General features: G+C 41.0%; 1 protein-coding gene across 7 annotated transcripts in view; it reads right to left on the reverse strand.

Moving 5' to 3' along the window:
• Positions 1–17835, reverse strand: part of carmil3 (capping protein regulator and myosin 1 linker 3) — a 116009-nt gene extending 98174 nt beyond the window's left edge. For all 7 annotated transcript variants that reach the window (XM_033650444.2, XM_078172943.1, XM_078172944.1 and 4 more), the window contains exons 1-2: positions 17592–17835; positions 11003–11097 (exon numbers count right to left, since the gene is read on the reverse strand). In XM_033650444.2, the coding sequence (XP_033506335.1) occupies positions 11003–11097; positions 17592–17649 (153 nt within the window). In that variant the 5' untranslated portion in view covers positions 17650–17835. The remainder of the gene's footprint in view (positions 1–11002; positions 11098–17591) is intronic.
• Between the last annotated feature and the right edge of the window lie 1302 nt (positions 17836–19137).

Here is a 19137-nt window from a genome sequence, read left to right on the forward strand (position 1 = left end):
AGTTAGCCAGCAAAGATACCCTCCCATTTGGAGCCTGACCAGGCTCACTTAAAGTAGACTGCTAAGATGGACAACCTATACTCATTGTAGTCACTTCTAAAAAGCCGCTTCTGAACAATAATAATGGAGAAATGGCTCGCTGCTGAGTCTTTTCTGAGGTGGGGAAACAATTATTGATCCCAACCGAAAATTTATTTTTGCTGTTATTAGTTCTGTAACTATTGTTTAGTGTTGAATTATTGTAGTTGCATTTGGTTTTATTTATTATGTGTATATGTAGTGTGAATTTAGTTTTAGTTTAGTACATTTACAGGTACTCTAATTTGGTAGGAGGTAATATACTGATCAATTGCAAGTTCAAAGTTGCCTTTGCAATGAAGAAACCCATCTTTAATGTTGTTGATTGGGGTTTTGTGCTATCTTGTTTCAAATGTATTGGTTAAACACCGTTTCCACATTGGTACTGTTGTCTAAATATAGTTTTAGTACCAATATCAGAAAAAACCTAAACAATACCCAACCCTACTTATAGCTGTGAGTCAGTTTTCTCCACTATGAACATTATTTTTGACCACGTATCAGTCCAGTCTCACCAGTGAGCACCTACACGTGCATGAGAATGACACTAACTCCATTCAAGTCAAGAATCAAACTACTAGCAGGACAGTCACAGGCCCATTTCTTTCACTAGGAAAGGAATTTGAGTATAGAAAAAACTTTCATATATGGTAAAGATAAGTATTCGTTTTCCATTCAACATGTCTATATTAAAAGTACCCTACTTTGAAAGTTGACAGTAAATGTTGTTGAAATGATATGCAAATGTTGATTTTATTTGATGGACACGAGTAGGACATAGGATGCAATTTAGACGTTATGAGGTTCTGACAGGAGTCAGAATCCATTAGTTCTCCTTTAAGCGTATCACATTATTATCACCTTGATTGAGATTCAGAGGTGAGCAGCAGCTTTCCTGTCAGTCTTTATAATTATAATGTTAATGTGTAGAAAACATTAGCTCAGCAGCTGAGGGAGACATCTGTGAGATGTCAACAGGATCAAACCAGAGGATATATTTTTTCTTAAGCTTTCACTGCCGGACATAGACGTCATCTCAAGATAAGACTCCACTTTTGAATAAAATGATATTAATAATTAAAAAGTATTTTAAAGTATCACAGTGAAGTAGTAACTATCACTAAATGTGAACTAGAGTAAATAAGTCTAGTTTTCTAGCTACAGATGAACTTTGCAGTTGCATTATAGACACTGACAAAGTATTTGTCACAGATAGGTCCTGATGAAAGGGAGAGTACTCTCTCGTCCAGTTATTCATACATAAAATTTTAGAAAAAGTGAAACATCTCAAGAGTAATCATCTAAAATTGGTATATTTCTAAAATTAATATAAATTTTCATAATTTTAATAGTATTATATAGCACTCGCCAGATGTACATTTTCACAGTATTGTTTATTGCCCCCCTTAGATGGAGCTGCAACCCTCTAAAGTACTACTGGGCACATTTGACCAACTCTCATACAATCCTTGTTTATACATTGCAGATACATGCGCTGTCTGAAACAGGTTTCTTTCTTTCCGATGCATTAGGCCATAAGGATACATTATACAGTAATTAATACAAATTGGCACAAACAGCCAGAGCTAAGGTCAAGCCCCAGTACAAGCTAAAACCAACATTTTCCCCTCATGTGGCATTCTGACAACTTTCTCCTTTAAGGATCAATCGAAAATCCTAAAAGCCCCTCAAAGATTCATTTTCCGCCCAGGAAATCCTCCAAGATGAGATTGTCGACTTTTTGACCTGGTCAACCAAGAGCACAGCAGGTGACAATCTCAGAAAGTGATGAGGAAGTCGCTAGAGAGAAAGGACTTGTAGGCAAAGATTGATGGGGATGGGGTGGGGGGGGGGGTGGGGGGGGGGGGGGGGGGTACAGAGGTGCCCTTGCTGTGACGGCACAGTGTCAGAAGCACTAGTTCAAAGAGCCAGCCGGCTGGCCCCTGAAGCAGACTGCGAGGGCAGGGTGGGAGTGTGTGTCATACAGTGGGAGTGCGTGTACAGTACGTGCACGAAAAACAACAATGTATCTCTTCCTGCATGTGTGTGTTTGCGTGCACACGCAGCTGAGAGGGCAGAGGGCGGGGGCTTATATTAATCATAGCTGTCAGGCTCTGGGTCTTGCACTTCAAACGAGATGGTGCAAATCAAAGTGTGTCTCTGGGTCGTGTGTGTGTTGCAGCGCTGCCCTCTGAGGAACAAGCTGAGGATCAGTGCCAGATTTGGCTGCCTGCGGTATTTCTGGCTCGGCCACAAGGGCATTTTATACACATACACATACACACACACAGGGCGCAAAATCAGAAACATTCCAATACATAAGTTCGGTATGCTAGTACAGCATGCACTCTCCGTTGGACTCTCATGCACGTATAATGATACACAATAGCTAGCTAAGCTGGCTTTGGACCTCTCTCTCTCTCTCTCTCTCTCTCTCTCTCTCTCTCTCTCTCTCTCTCTCTCTCTCTCTCTCTCTCTCTCTCTCTCTCTCTCTCTCTCTCTCTCTCTCTCTCTCTTCTCTCTCTCTTCTCTCTCTTCTCTCTCTCTCTCTCCTCTCTCTCTCTCTCTCTCTCTCTCTCTCTCTCTCTCTCTCTCTCTCTCTCTCTCTCTCTCGGCTACCATCACTCAAGTGAACTCAGCATCACAAGAACACAACCCTGCCATCAGTCAATCTGTCAGCTTACGTGCATGTCGTGTGTGTGTAAGTGACAGGGGGTTTGAAAGCACAGATGCCCCAGGTCCTGCTTTTATAAGTGGACTTTAGAGTGGTTGAAAGAGAGAGAGAGAGAAAGAGATGAAGCCAAATGAGAGGAAATAAATGCAAAGCTCAAAACACATCTTGTTCCAGATCCTCTCATAAAACCAACCAGTCCAATGCGTCTAAATCAAAGAGATGGCAAAGAGAGCGCTCTGAACCCAAAGGACCTCTTAAAAAAGGGAAAAAAGATAGGGGAAAGGAGACAGATAATGGGAAGGGGGTTGCAGGGTTGTACTAGATGGAAGCAAGAGATGAGATAAGAGTGTATAGAGAAGAAATAGAGGCTGAAGAGTGGCCAGGATTGGGTGAATGGGCTAAGAGGAAAAAGGGGAGGGGAAAAAACAAAAAAACAAAAACGTGAGCAATATGTGAGAAAGTGGGATGAGATAAAGACAAGCATTGAGTGTGGAAGAGGCCAAATGGATAAGGAAAGAAGAGACGGAGAGAGAGGGGAGAGGTGAATTTAAGATGATCAGGACAATGAGAGCGAGGGAGCAAAGGAGAGAAAGATATGAATAGGATGAGAAATAAAATAGAGGCAGAGATATTCTGAGTTGCCCTCTCAGCCATGGCAATACACACACTTCCAGTCACACTTTCTCCTCTTCTCAAGAGGGAAGAGAGAAGGTCAGCACTCACACTTCATAGCCCCTCCGCCATAGGCTACCAACATGTGTTATGACAATCAAAGAAAGCACAGTCCTAATTACAGCACAGAGAGAGCGCTCGCCATGCACAGTCAGATGGTAAATCCCAGATACTTGCAGAAAAAATGACTCCACGCTGAGCATCTCGCCGGAAAAGCCATGAAAGAGAAGAGTCGTGGATGATGCAGTGGTAATGTTTGCCATTACACAAAAAGACAGAAGTGTTGCTGAGGCTGAAAGAACAGAAGATTCTGCTGCTAGCCTGGGCTGTCTGTGCTTTACTGCTTTGCTGGCTTTCTTTCACAGTCCACAAGCGCACAGCTGGAGTTTCTGTGACAAAGCATCTTTAAGCTAAAAGCAAGGCCCCAGTTTCACCATTTAAAATGTACAAGTTGATTATGTAATTCAGTGAGCGCCTCACGCTTTGAACTTTGTTTACCAACCACGCATGCTTTTTGTAACTTAAAAAACAAGTAGTTCAAGTGGGTTACACTTTGGCTCAATTTTCATCCTCTGTCCTGCAGACTCTTGACTAAAACACAAACAATACAGAGCAAAAAAATCCTGGGTTGAATCTGGACGGCGACCTGAGAGTCAGAAACATCCTCCCTCCCAGCCTCTCCTGTCAGGCTTCATTGTATGTCCATTAAGTCATAAATGTCAAAAAATGAGGAAATAAATAAAGAGCCTCTGGAAATCTTCCAGGCTATTTTGGAGCAGTTTTGATGCTTGGCAGTGTGGTATATTCTCTCTGCACCTCAAAATTTAAGATGGTCAGTCACATTCTCTGGGAGTTGTTAAAGAGTATTATGGGAAATATAGCACAGCAGTAATTGAATGACATGAAAGTGGGTTTACTGAGAAAGTAAATTACGACACAAATGCAATGATCACAATTGAGTAAAGACATATTTCACTGCCAGACTGACTGCCAGAGGAAACAGAGGAAAAGGGCTGCTTCTACTGAAGAGGCAGAAACCTACAACTACCAGAATGCACTACTCCACACCGGACCAATAACCTAGTGGGTGACTTAATGTAACTTGGCCACTTGGACACAGGAAGCAATATGGCAGCTGGCTAGTGACAAACAATCACGAATTACAGTTAAACAGTGAGCTAAAATGTGTTTCTGAAAATATCTGAGTCAAGAAATAAGCAACACAGCGACATTCATATTCTATCAGCACTACTTAGTTTTACCAGAGACCATTACGAAAACTGAGACAGCTCACTTTAGATTAATTTCTTGTATCTGTGCCAGCAGCGGCCCTGAGTCCATTCTTTCCAATGGAAAAAGTGAACGTGAGTACAAATTATAACCAATTCTTTCACTCCATAATCACTGAAGTAAATATTGGATCCAGTTTGCACAAGCCCTAATCCTTCTTAATATTCTGACACTGAAATGGCTTGAACTTTGTTCAAGACATGTCTCTGTTTTAGACACTCTTGCAACATCTGGCAACAACTGACGTGATCTTACACTCAGCTGATATCAGATATTAAGCTGGCACATAAATATAAGTGGTAAAATAAAGAGCAAACATTAACTCTGTACTATATATCATGTTGTATTGTTTTGAATCTGATTTCATCACCCACACAATGTTTACAACACTTCCAAGAAAGGTGGGGGTACGTAGGGGAGACGATCTCACCCACTTAGGAGGCTGGAATTGTATACCATTTCGTGTTATGGGCACAGCTTGTAATACAGTATCTTTTGTTATAGAGTATTTTTGGTTTTACTTTTTGGTCTGTTTGCATTTGGGCTATTTTTTAGCGTCTGTTTTTACAATACAGGAAACAGTATGGCACCCACTTCCTGTTCACAAATGTTTATATTACTGCTACCCTAAAATATGTTTCTAAAGACATTTTAGGCTAGAAGAAAATAGAAACCCTTTGTGCCCATCGTGGTTGGCATACGAAAATGCCGAGGCACAATCTGCAGTTCAAGCAGCAGTGCTAGAGCCAAGTTAAATCCACCAGAAGACACAAAGATGAACAGGAAAGGTAAGATGGAGGGAAGTTTACCACAGTTCATTTACACAGACGATCCATAGTGTTATGATACAAAGCTGGTTGAAAGTCAGCAAAGCATCTCTTTAAGATTGAAATTGTAAGCAAAGATATGCAAGTATACAGGTTTTCTGTAGTCCACGGTGAAACCTATTGATGCAAACAATACCGCCAACAGTTTCAATTACCATCATTACCACTATTTTTAGAGGGCACCGTAAACACAGTAGTCTTAATAAGTGGTCTGATTTGGATAAGTTGCAACAACACCTCTCTACTGTCAAACAGGGACAGAACCACAACAGCAGGGCTCATGAATAAAGCTCCTGCCTGTCTAGCTCCAGCTACCCTGCTATGACTTGCTACGCTAACATTAGCTAGTTGACCTTCTGATGTGATGCCATGTTTGTGTTACGGAGTTGTAACATTCAGTGTGAGCAAGAGCATGCATTTTACGTGAAGGACAGAGGGGAAATTTCCTGCCTCAAGATTATACAGGTTCCTCCTCAAAGGTCAGCTTCAGTCTGCCTGTGGGGGAATATTAGTAGTGTGGACATAGTGTACGGGGGGGTGTGTTATAGGCTTGTTAAACCCAAACTGTGCCAGGATTGATTGTGCTTTGCAAGCATTTTGCCTTTTTTTTTTTTTAGAAATTATTTTAGCTGATGTTGGTTGGTTGGTTGACTGGTTGGTTGGATGGATGCTTTATTAATACCGAGGGAAATTAAAGCACTAAGTAGCTTATTACACGACACATACAAAAAAACAGATAAATAGGGATAGATGTTGATCAGTTTGTTAGATTTGATCAAATGAGAAATTTATGGTTTGAAGTAATTTTATCATAGTTTAGCACTAATACATGTAGCAGTATTTCAGGAAAGTTTGATGTTTATTATTTTAACAGTGTTTACTGATTGTCACCTGCGAATCCCCAATTTCAGAGAACCAAGGATGGAATTTTACCTTTGTGGCTATCAAATATGTCTACAAACATTCATAAATACAGAAACAACTCAGATGACTGGGAGTTTGCTTGCCACATGTCAAAAATAAATGATCACACTGAATGATGGAAAAAGTGGCCATTTAGTCGCAAAATTATTCACAGTAGTATAAGTTAAGTTCCAAAAATGCTTTTAAAACTTAAGAGTCTCCAAGACCAAGCCAAGATAACCATGACAACACCATCTGGGTTATTTTTTCAAAACTAAAGAGCTCCTTCCAGAGCTACAGCACGCACTACACAAACATTTTTATAGGCTGAGTAGAACCCCTCATGAGGAGTAACTGTACTCATTAGAGTGCCACTTTAATGCCAGTGGTCTAATATGAGAATTCCAAGTACGTAGACTTGGATTTACCACCACTGAATTACCTAAGGGTCTGGGTAAATCAGTTAAGCACAAGTCAGTGATGAAGTTTACACTGGACAGAGCACTGAGGAACAGAAGCAATTTAACAATTCCAAAGAGCGATAAAATTCAATAATTAAAAAGATGCATAGCGAGAAGATTGAAAACACTAATTCGTGCAGAGGAGGTTAGAAAACCCCAAGGAGCAAAAGAAACAGGAGTTTCAAAAACAATAAAGGCAGAGAGGAAATATAAAACAATTGCAATTAAATTAACAATAACAAGCAAAGACAACTCAGTTTAGGAAAATGAGATTCATGAGGTTGAATTTAGAACACGAGGAAGTAAGAGATCTCAAAGAAAGATGTCGATGATGCTGATTAACTACAAACATGAGGCAGATCTTGGAACCAATGAGCTTTACACTACTTTAATTTATACAGTCCCATAACTAAGCCAGGACATGCATCCACATTTGGCAACGGTATTAACTGCCAAATGTGAGAAATTTAAAGTCAAATAGATTTTGTTTACAATATTTAGCACACAAACATGTTTATCTCAGGGGGGCCTTACAGTCTGTCAATTCTTAGAGTCTTGATTTGAATAAGGAAGAATTAAAAAAAGCAACACAGAAGGGATCCATGCAATGTACAGAGCAGATAGAGGCAGCAGTCATGGAATTATATTACGATGAAAGAGAATTTGAATATCAAGAAAATAAAACGTATAATAAAAAGTACAGAAAATATAATATTAATCCATTAACAGTCCTCTCACACAATTTGTGGAGCACATTTTGAGCTGGGATATCTTGTTGGGAAGTGACCTGTACATCTCTAGCACTCGTTTGATGTGTGTTCCCATGGTGCACAGCAGCTTCCAGAACCAGACCTTTTCAGGTAACGTGCTTGTAGCAAATTGGCAGCAGAAGAAATCACTCAGCATGTGTCCTGTTCGGTGAAGTTTTCATAAGTAATTCTGAATATTATTATAATTAATTTGGTTTAATTTGGTTGCAGAGGGATTATTGAACTGAATGACGTAAATTCATACCTCCAAAAAGCCTGATGACTTTGTGGTAATTTTTCCAATACTGTACATGATTGGTAGAAATGTCCATCGGTGGTAAAAGTAATATTGCTGATAAAAAAAATATATGTAATATTATGTTATACAAAGTCTGATCATTTGAAGGAGTCAGGGTAAAATAAGACTTCTTTCAGACCTTTTCAATGAATAATGATAAATGAAACTAATCTGGTAAATACAGGATGATACTGACAATATTGGTAAAAAAATATATATATATATAATAATAATAAACAAAGTCACATTCACTCACAATATCTTATACTGCATTATTTTATTTCTCCTTACCATAATTTGTTTGTCTATGAAAAGAGATGTGTAACTAAAAACAGTATTCATTTAACCTTAATATAGAAAAACAAAATCAGACTGATTAAGAGTGTACTTTTAATGTATATGGACATTTCTACCATTCAGCAACGGCTCATAATTAAAAAAATTTTGATTTTTGTTGTTAGTGCCCAAGGGAACTTAGAAATGCAAAACTGTTTTTTTTCTAGGTTAAGTAAATAAAAAGGTTCATGCATGAATGATGTTTGTGTAGAACAAAGCAATTTTAAAAAGTGATTGCTGACCATAAATCATATTACTTCCACCAACTTTCTAAATAACAGCCCTGCTGTAAACATCTCAAAACAGATACAATGAGCCAATGAGCACGCAACCACAACCAAGTGTTCAAATGCTGCACCACTAACTCGACCTCAAACCTCAGTCATACTAGAGTCTCTTGAGCGGGACCTTCGCGTAACCTAAGTGGAAATCAGTGTCTGAAGCGCCTGAGTGTGCTCAGGACTGTCAAACAGTGGCAGTCTCAGCCAGCAATAGGCCCATTATTAGGTGGGAGCATTCAAACCGTGGAGTCAACAGAGGATAAAACGGAGTGACCGATAGGGATAAATAAGTGGCGGAAGAGCCAAATCGGCAACTGGGGCATCACAATACATCAGAGATTTCCTTCCCCCTCTCTCCCCTCACTCCTTCCTCCATTCCCTTTCCTCTTGTGGGGTGCCCTTCCCTCCTCTTCCATCACAACCACCCACTCCTCCCTCCCTCCCAGTGTCTCTCCCCCTCTCTGCCTTTGAAGATGCTTTGTTTTCTGAGTTGCCTCTAATCTTCAAATAGGGTGATCTAATAATGGCTGTGAGAGTGTGTATGCAGGCAAGTTTTGATGCACTGAACCATGTGTGTCTGCCTCCTGCACATGTCAAACTGTACGCATGAGTGTGTGTGTGCATGTATGCGTGTTGGAAACATGACTGTCGAAGCTCCCCAACGCATTGCCCTGGGTGTCGTTTGGATGTCATGCTGAGCCCTCACTGTGTCTGTCTGAGATGGGTGGGGGGACATTGTGTGTGCATGTGTGTGTCTGTGTGTCGCAGCGTGATGGCTGGTACAGTCAACACACACAGACAGCTGGATACCAGCAGTCTCCGGAGGGAGAAGCGGGGCAAAAAGAAAGAGCAAGATATAGAACAAAGACTTGTATACAGTCAATAAAACCTTGGTGTATAACATTAAAAACTCCTCCTGTCCATAAACTAAACAAACCAGAAGAATCAATATGAGAGCTATGATCCTGTTCAGATTTGACCTGCTAAATCCTTCTTCAGCCATGAAGAAAGGATCCACATGAAAGAGGGGATAAAGGTAAAAAAAGGCCTTGCCTACGCCTTCAGGCTTAGAAAATAATTTTCAAGACTAAATTTCATCTCTCTATTAGAAAGCAATCATAAAATATGCCACTTTCGCTTACTATCATGTATGACATTTGCAAGCGTGAGTGAATATTATGTGCACAATACCCAGACACTGAAACAAACAGTCTATTTACAAACTCCCTCATCTGTTCACCCTTCATATATCCAAACAAATGTATCCATTAGAGTGAAAAGATTGCCTTTTAGAGGGGGAGACTTTGACAACGAGCTAGAATGAATGCTTATATCCATCTCGCCCCCCCTCGCCTGCCTTCCCTTGAAAGAATTTGGAGCAGTGGCAGCAGCAGCAGCCAAGGCCCATTTGGATAGTAAAAAACTCTCGTAAGGCAGAGACCTAATTGAATTGCTTCTGATGGAAAGAGGAGCTCAATACCCTTTTACAGGTTTGAGTAAAGATGGAGGGAAGAGGGAAGGGCATAAAGGGGAGAGACGGAGAGAAAGTGAAAGGCGACTGGGGTGGTGGGGGTCAGGGGAGGTGATGACGGGGAGAATAATCGAGATGGACAGATAAGGAGGGAGGGAGAGAGGAAACAAAGAGAGAAGATGACAAAAATAGAGGGGGGGTGGTAATGATGGAGATAGAAGGAGGCGTGGGGGGAGATGAGGAGAAGAAATAATAGCAGAGACGGAAAACTGAGAGAAGTACTGATAAATAGTTTTGATTCGCTTATCAGCTTGTCTTTTTTGTTGTCTTCAGGGGAGGAAATGAGCTCGCTCTCACGCATAGCAACTACGTGTGAGTAACTCATCAGTCACTAATGTGGCTGACTAATTGACAATTTCTCAATAACAGAGGTGGCCTTGGCTCGCACAGGCTCCTTGAACACGTCGCAGGCTGCCCACACATCCTCTGGCAGACACTCACACAAGCGTCTTCTTCAGATAACAGAAAAAAAACAAAACAATGAACGATGCCCCTGTACGTACACCATGTCAGTCTCACACACACACACACACACACACACACCAAACTCTTGCCTATGGCATTAAGGCCATCCTGCCACATCTAATAAACTCTGAGGATGGACTCAGTAGGCCATGTCCACTTTGCTCTGCTTAGGCAGCATCTGTCTTAAGCCTGATTTTCAAAGCGTCTGTTGTGTCTCTCAGGATGCGTAATCTGTGACATCTTATGGCTCTTCTAATTTGTCCCAATTAACTCCCATTGATTTCCACTTTGTCTGAAAGGAGCCAGTGCCGTTCTGTTCCATATTCAACACCCCACACGTAAAGGCGCTTTCACTTTAACAATATCTCTTTCAGGTGACCTGGTGTGACAGACGATGGGGGAGGATGGTTGGGTGTGAGGGTGTTGGCGACTCTCACCAGAATCCTGTCCTCTGTCTTGCCACTCCTGGTGTCCTGCTTGATGGCTCGCACAAACTTAATGGCCTGCTTGTCCAGCACCTTTCTGATGCTCTCTGGAGAGAAAAGCAGAGGAAAAAGGGTAAAACGGGAGAGCCAATTACATAATGTAAACACATAACAGAATGAAAAGCGCTGCCCTGAGATGAACTCAGAAACACTGTAAAAAGCTTTTAAGGGGGGAATCCATAAATTCAAATATACAGCTGGGTGACAAATGAGAGGGGAAAAAAACTAAATAAATGAGAGGAAACACATTAGGAATGCATCAGTTTTCATTCCTGATTCCAATTCAGGATATTAAGCCATACTGCTCCAATACCAGGGCTCCCTCACTGCATGGACCTGATTGATCTCATTCCTCTATGTGTAAGGCATCAGGAGGACATAACTATATATAACTTCTTAACTACAACAGGAAGCTAGATGTTACTATTCATGAAGTGAAATACACTCACAACATCAAATGAACAGAGCAGAACAGCAAACAGTGGGGCTCCTGCTGTGACGATGCTGTTTAAGTGACTTGCTGTGGTACTCAAAATTCTTTCGAGAGCCCAGCGTGACTTCGTTAAAGTACAAACACTGAATTTATAACAGCAGTGACTAAAAAGTGGATTGATACTTGACCTGCTTCATAAGGTCAGAATCCGCACTGATACTGTACCAGCATACTGGATCTGTATATAGAATGCATATGCTTCCATACAGGGCACAAAGGATCACTGAATGGTTTGATGTGTATGAAAACTGATGTGATTTGAATGATACAACCTTCACAAATCACCAGATCTCAACCCAACTTGAAGTGTTAGACAGTGCTCTCCACTATTATCATCATCAAAACTCCAAAAAATGGCTGAATTTGAAACATAGTCAGCAGTTATATTTGCTCAAGGTCAGGACGGAACTGTCAAAGTCAACATTTAAAGGGCTGGTCCATTTGCATTCTCTTCCGTGTTTGTAAAAGGGAAACTCCCACTCAGCCAGTCAGAAGCTAAGCAATGCTGCCGTGGCGCCATGTTAGCTTTATTCAGAGGGTCACACACACACACACACAAAATGGTAATGGTAGACCAGCAACTCCTCATGTTCTGCGAGGTTGAATTACCGTTTCTGTCAAAGGAGTCTGGTGGCTGTGAACTGGAGCAGGAGCAAAACGTATTTTAGCCTCCGAAAAAAGGACAGCGTAAAAATAATCAATACTGCTTAAGTGTACGCTATATTTAGATGTTTTTTATTGTTTTGCCTTACCATAAAACAGCTCTTTCCCCCCAGGGATCTGAAGCTGTTTTATCGCCCTCTTTAAAGCCACCAGACTCCATTAACAGAAACGTTGATTTTACCTCACAGCACACAGACGTTGCAGGTCTACTGCCACATCAATTGTTTGTTTGTGACTTTCAGGACTGAATTATTGTGGCTTCAACAGCAGTGCGTGGGTTTATATCTAGCATTTACATTGTGTGGAAACCTACATAAGATTACTATCAAAAAGGTTTTTAAAAGGGCTTTGGAAAATAGCATTTTGATGCTAAAACATACATACTTTAACCCAAATTTGAATTTTTCATATTTGAATACATAAAGAAGCTACAGACAACATGATATAAAAACCTAAAAAAATAAATAAATAATGGTGTCACCCTTTAAGCCAACATGAACAATAAATCCTAAACATGATCAGAATAGAGGACATTTTTATCTGTGACTATTTTGACTACTGATTAATCATTTAAGTACCTTTTTAAAGCTAATTCACTGGTTCCAGCATCTTACATAAAAATATTTGCTGGTTTTCTTAGCCTTATTTGATAGTAAACTAGATATCTTTGGATTTTGTTAAGAGGTAACTGGATAAAACCTGCAGCCTGAAATCATTATTTTGGGATCACTGAATCCTGTTTTTCGCTATTTCTTAACTGCCTAATTTTAAAAACTAAGTAATTAAGTGATATTCAAGGTTAATGAAAATAAGTGTTTGTTGCAGACCTAGTCAAAAGCAAGTAAGCAGTCTTTGAGTAGAGATTCTTTTGTCAACCAACAATAACATTAATCCCTCTAGGTTCACACGGTTAAGACACTTAAAGGGGAACTCCGATGATTTCACACATTCAAGTCTGTTTATATGTCTTGGGGGATACTACAGTGAAAAAGTTGTATAAAGCTTTTCATGGCTCCAGAGGGAAGTATGTGAAGCCTGATAAATAGTTTATTTGCATATGACGTCACACATCAGTGCACAGTCCAGATGGAAGGCAGGCAACTGGAGGCATAGACTGCCAACACCACAAAAATACTTGTGATTTGCGCTGTTGCTCCAATTTATAAAACTGGGAAAAAACGAGAGCCACTTTAAATCCCAAAAATAGTAGGACTTAAAAAAGGAGAAGTAAAAAAAAAAAAACGGCAGTGAGAAACAGCTGCAGGTGTGGATCAAAAAGCTTTGTCTTCAGTCTGAAGGAGTGGAGTCAACTAATGTCAAACGTTAACTTTAAAGCATTGTGTTGATCATGCCTCGAAATGGAAGCAATTACACTGTACTGTGACAACTTCCCTGTGATTTTTAACAGTGTTTCACCAGACCTCTGAAAAACGGTTGACCTTGTAGTTAGAAAATAGTAGCTAAAGTTAGCTAACGATGCCTTGCAATTTTAGCCTAACAGCGGTACATCCATTTACAGAGTTGAAAAATAAAAGACAGTTATTCTCAAGCACAATTACTCACCCAGCCAAAAACCCAACCGCACACAAAACAGCTTCAGTCCACTAGACCCTTCTATGATCTCATCCACTCGTATTGTAACGTTAGCGATCTTAGACGGTCTGGAGGTCAAGGTTATGTGTTCACATCGGGCAAATCTGTCAAGTTGTGGGAAAAATCACTTTTCTTGTTTTGTATGAATCCCAAAACAGTTTCAATTTTCTGATGATATCTGCTGCTCACAGCTTCACCCAGTCCTTTAAATCACTTTCCTCTATCCAGTTTACACAGTTTAAGATCTTTTTTACTCTGAATTTTACACGTCATAAGAGTCACGTGATTGCAAACAAGAGCTGTCACTTAAGGCAGCACCGGTGAGGGCTGAAGACTCGAAGTCTGAAAATGAAAAAGATTTGGGTGGGTGGAATTAGAGAGATGGGAGCTTACTGGACCTCTGTAGGTCTGTCCCCATCCATATTAGCTGCTAACAGATTAACACAATAACACACATTGTCACCCAAAACCCCCCAATGAACTGTCAGCAGTTGAGTTACATTGTAGGTAATGTAGGCATCTGCTTTTGACAAGGAGGAAGAATGTTCAGAGTAAGAATCATGATATCTCTGGGTCTGCTGAATTTATTTTTATACTTTTTGTTTCTTTTTTACTCTCCATTGTGAGTCAGACAATGCTATAGTTGTGCAATGCTAAAATCGGTGGAGTGCTCACTTGAACAGGCTATGCCGAGGAGCACTGAAGTTGCTGAGGATTGTGGTGGCCAAAAAAAAAACCCTCTCTGAGACACTCTGTTGGGTTTTCTATTAATATGTTGCCAAACTATACACTTTGCTATTACAGTGACTTTGATAGTTAAGTAAGCTGGACATCAAAGTACATTAAAGACTTTTTTCAGATACTTTTCAGTAGGGCTGTAACAGTACATGTATTTGTGTCAAACTGTTCGGTACGCGACTTTCGGTTCGGCATGACCCTGTACCAAATTATTGGGCGCAGGATATTATTTTATTTTATTTTGTTTTATTTTCATTCCGTTTTTGCGAGCCGAACCATTTAAAATATCTAGTTCCCCGACGGACATAATTGAGTGACGGACCGAGTCCCGTAAATCTCCGCTTTCACTTTGTGCAGCGCATTCTCGCATTTTGACAACATGGCAAGTGAGCCTGACCAACCTGAAGACCCACCCGCAAACCTTAAGTCCTCCGTTCGGGAACACTTTGGTTTCAGGGTAAAATACGAAGATGGAAATAAACAAGTGGACAAGACAAAAGCAGTGTGCCGACACTGCAGAACAGCGGTCGGGTATGTACTTGGAAACACGTCTAACATGCTAACACATCTAAAGCGACACCACCCGAGTTTGAACGTTAACCGGCACGACTAGAAAAAGCAATCTGGTGCAAACTACGATATCGTCGTTGTTTAAAAAGAAAGAGTGTTTCCCTGACCATCGCTCTAAAGAAATAATCAACGCCATTGGAGTTGAGTAAAATTGTTTAAGCTGCACTTTAGATATAAGCATGTTTTGTTTACTGCACTTTAACAAAGTGGGAAAGCTAAGTAAGTTCCTAGTAAAACTGAATCTGAGCAGGCTTTAAAGCTGACCAGCTGCACTATACTTTTTATTTTAATTGATTAAAACTGTTAAAGCAGAAATGTATATTTATATTTTTCATTCAAAAAATGTGTTAAAAAAACAGCAGAATTTTATTTTTCACTTTTATATTTCTATTTTCATTCAAACAATGCGAAAAAGCAGGATTTTATTTTTTTTTTTTTCATTCAAAAATTGTGTAAAAACAGTTAACTGCTGTGGTGGTATGTTTTAATAAGGTTACCAATAAGTAAAAGATATTTAATAGTTGTCTATTTTTTTCATTACTGTACCGAAAAAAAAAAAATGAACCGTGACTTGTGTACCGAGGTACGTACCGAACCGAGATTTTTGTGTACCGTTACACCCCTACTTTTCAGACTTGGTCAAATGGAATTGAATCAGTGACTGAAATCTTCCATCTAAGTGAGTTCTGCAGCATATGAATATAGCTACTGTATATCTGAAAATGTGCCTGCATCCCAGTAAATCATCACCATGTAGATGGTGATGATGCAGTTGCTGTGTTTTGTCTTTGATCTTCAGCTTAAGGATAGACTGGTGGATTATTGCTTTAAAGACAGCCGCACAGGGGTGAACAGTCACAGAGATGAGTAGACAGCTACAAAGACACAAACTTGAGGACAGGCAAACACACACACATACACACACAAAACCTCTAGCTGAAGAGGACTCATAACTAGGCTATTTTTAGCCTCAGAGAAAGAAAGAAAGAAGCAGCACAGCTCATCTCAATGGAACCGTCCACAGGATCCTGAGCTGCAATCTTCAGGGGCCTCTTCTCCACCACACCACATGGCCCTACTGAAGCTCACTGAACCGCACCGGAGGCCTCCGCCATTTACATCTCCTCCACAGTTACCAACATAATACAACCTTCTACCCACAAACACAATGTCAACCTACTGTACGTCAGAGTACAAACACGCACATATGCCTGCAAGCTGTGTGATATTCACAGTCCACATTTCAAGCGGGGCCACCCATGCTAAATATGAGCCCACCAGATGGAGATATGGCACGTCATGCTGTGTCACGATGCTCCATTGTGTCACAATCTCCCAACTCTCTCACTACTGCACACCCATAATTCTCACTTCCCACATCCAGCAACAGCCATGAAGTTGGCTCTCACACTTGAGCGAGCAGCAGCACATGAGGGGAGGACAAGGCAGGGATGGAGTGGGGTGGGGTGGGGATCACACCGGCAGATCGAAGGAAGGATCAGTCGTAGACAAACAGAGAGTTATTGACGTTAAGCTGGGTAAGACCCAATCGCTTAAACCTTTTAACACACTCTGCGGCGCCCCAAAGGCCTGCTGGTGTGACCTCGGCATCTGCTCCCAAAGGGGTGAAGAGGGGAAGACGAAAAAGCAGGATGGGTCAGTCCCCCCTCTTCCACTTCGATTCCTCTTCATGTCCCCACTGCCTTTTGACACTTTGATGGATGTGCTCACTCACCCACCATCATGAACCCCCATCTCCCCCCTCCCAATCTTGTCCTCCACTGGCAGGTGTTTTAATGGTCTAAAGCCGCCTGGCTCTTATCACCAGGCCAGACAGACGGAGCTTGACCAGGTTGAGCTGGTAAACAGCGGGATTTAACTCGCTGCGTCTGGATAATTAGCAGTGAGAGACACATCTTCTTATATCACCCAAACATGTTAGTGTGTTAATGTGCGTGTGAGTGTGTGTTGTACTGTCCAATCTCCCCAGCAAAGAGAGCTGATGAACCCATGCTGCCTGCTGCACGCGAAGCGCTCCCAGTCGCACAATAACTCCCACGCGCACACACGCAGAGAGAAAAGAAAGAGATGAAAACTCCTAATGAATGCACATGAAAGCCATGACGCGAACACATGCACCGCAACACTTAAAAATAACTCTGACAGCACTACAGGACCCCTGTGCGCGATAAATACCACGGCTGATCTTTATGCCAAATCAATCGGAAAGTGAACGCTCCCGCTCCGAGATCGATGGAATTACAATCTTCACAAGCTTCAACAGCCATTAACTCTGGTTTTGCCTTGGGAGGCATTTCCTGCACTCGCATGCGGTGGTAACTCCATTCAAATCAAACGCACCGGAAAGCAGAGATTTAAAGAGCAGCAGAGTGAAGACAAACTAACCCCGCGCGTCCTCAGACATATTCCCCTCAGTGAGAGGTTACAACATACTTCCCAGGAGAAACTCGTGTGCAGGCTCACCTGTGATTTCTCTGCTGACGTTGACGAAGCCCGCTGCTGTGGTCTCCTTTGAGGCCATGGTGCGCTCCTCCCGCCGGTCCAGCCCCCTCTCCTTCCCTCCGCTTTCAAATGTCCCCTACGTGCTTCTCCTTCCCTTCTTCTTCACCCCTTGTTTCCCTCCTCTCCCCGCGCCTGCAGGTGCTCCGGACGCAGCAACAGTCCGGATAGTGTGATGGGAAGCGATACTGTAGTGCGCACTGGCAAATACCCGAGGAGCGCCTCCGACTTCAGCGCTCAGGCACTGAGAGAGAGAGAGAGGGAGAGATAGAGAGACAGAGAAAGAGAGAGGGTGGGGAGGGGGGTGGAGAGGTTAGAGGTTGTGTCACATTGGACTTTCATAAATGTGTTTAAAATTCAGTAGATTACTGTTAAATCTATCCTTGCTTGGAGTAAGTGTTGTCATTACAGATTACTTTGACTTTTACTCATCATCACTTGTCTCAGCCTGGATACAAAATACCGGTAGGACACAGCTCAGGCACTGTTTCATTGCAGTATTTGAATTAGTTCTTGAGAACCCCAGGTAAATGACATCTGATCTGAGACTGACAAACAACACACAGGCTACTGGTAACTACTGACAGCCATGAAACCCAGAAAGATCCAGTTTGTGAATCAGAATGACAGTGATGACAATAATCGATCAAAAAATAATCAGACACATAGGCAGCTCTAAGAACTTTACCCCTGAAGAGGTCTTCTAATCCCTGATTAACACAGTCCAAGTCTATCACTGACAACTCTAAGTGTTGAGCGAGTCCACCAAAACTTAACGCTTTAATTTTAAGAGTTTAAAGGTTCAAAGTATTATTCTCTGCTTTGTTTTTTTATCAAGCTCCCAAAATGTACAGTATACCCATTTTTAAATTCAAATGAACAACATTTATAGCCTATTTTTTTCCCTGAAATGAATAATTTGAGAAAATTACAATCGCATTTCATTACAAATTAGTTGTGACTTTATTTCATTACTAAAACTCAATTCATCATGCAAAGTAAAATCATTACTATGAAATGTTAATAACTTAAATTTGATTTGTCAAATATTTTTTTTAAAGTATATTTTTTTATAAAGTTATTCAATTTCATTTTATTTTCCATGATAGCCTTTTCCCCAATGCCACTCTTCATGACAGTGCAGTTGTCACCTGGGACGCCACGCTCACGGTTAAGCCAATCATTTAGCGGCCTCGCCGACCTTTACCAAAATTTAGCCAGTTAGCTTTTGCTAGTGCAAAAAGCTATTGATATACTTAAATACAGTGAGAGTTGCAGTACAGCAACTAACATATTTGTATATCTAGCTTAACAATGCTACACAAGCTACCTAGCTAGCTAGCTAACTAGCTTTGTTGGCTTGTGAACTTGAGTTTAAAACTTGGCATTAAAATGGAGAGCTAGCGATATACGTTAAATAGCAGCTAATTAGCTAGCTGGTCATTTCAGTGTTACCTTTGCAGCGTTGTGATTTTAAAGATGTTCTGAGAGACAGAAACACACAGAGGCT

This window comes from Epinephelus lanceolatus, chromosome 12 (genome assembly GCF_041903045.1).
Source record: "Epinephelus lanceolatus isolate andai-2023 chromosome 12, ASM4190304v1, whole genome shotgun sequence".
Classification (NCBI taxonomy): domain Eukaryota; kingdom Metazoa; phylum Chordata; class Actinopteri; order Perciformes; family Serranidae; genus Epinephelus; species Epinephelus lanceolatus.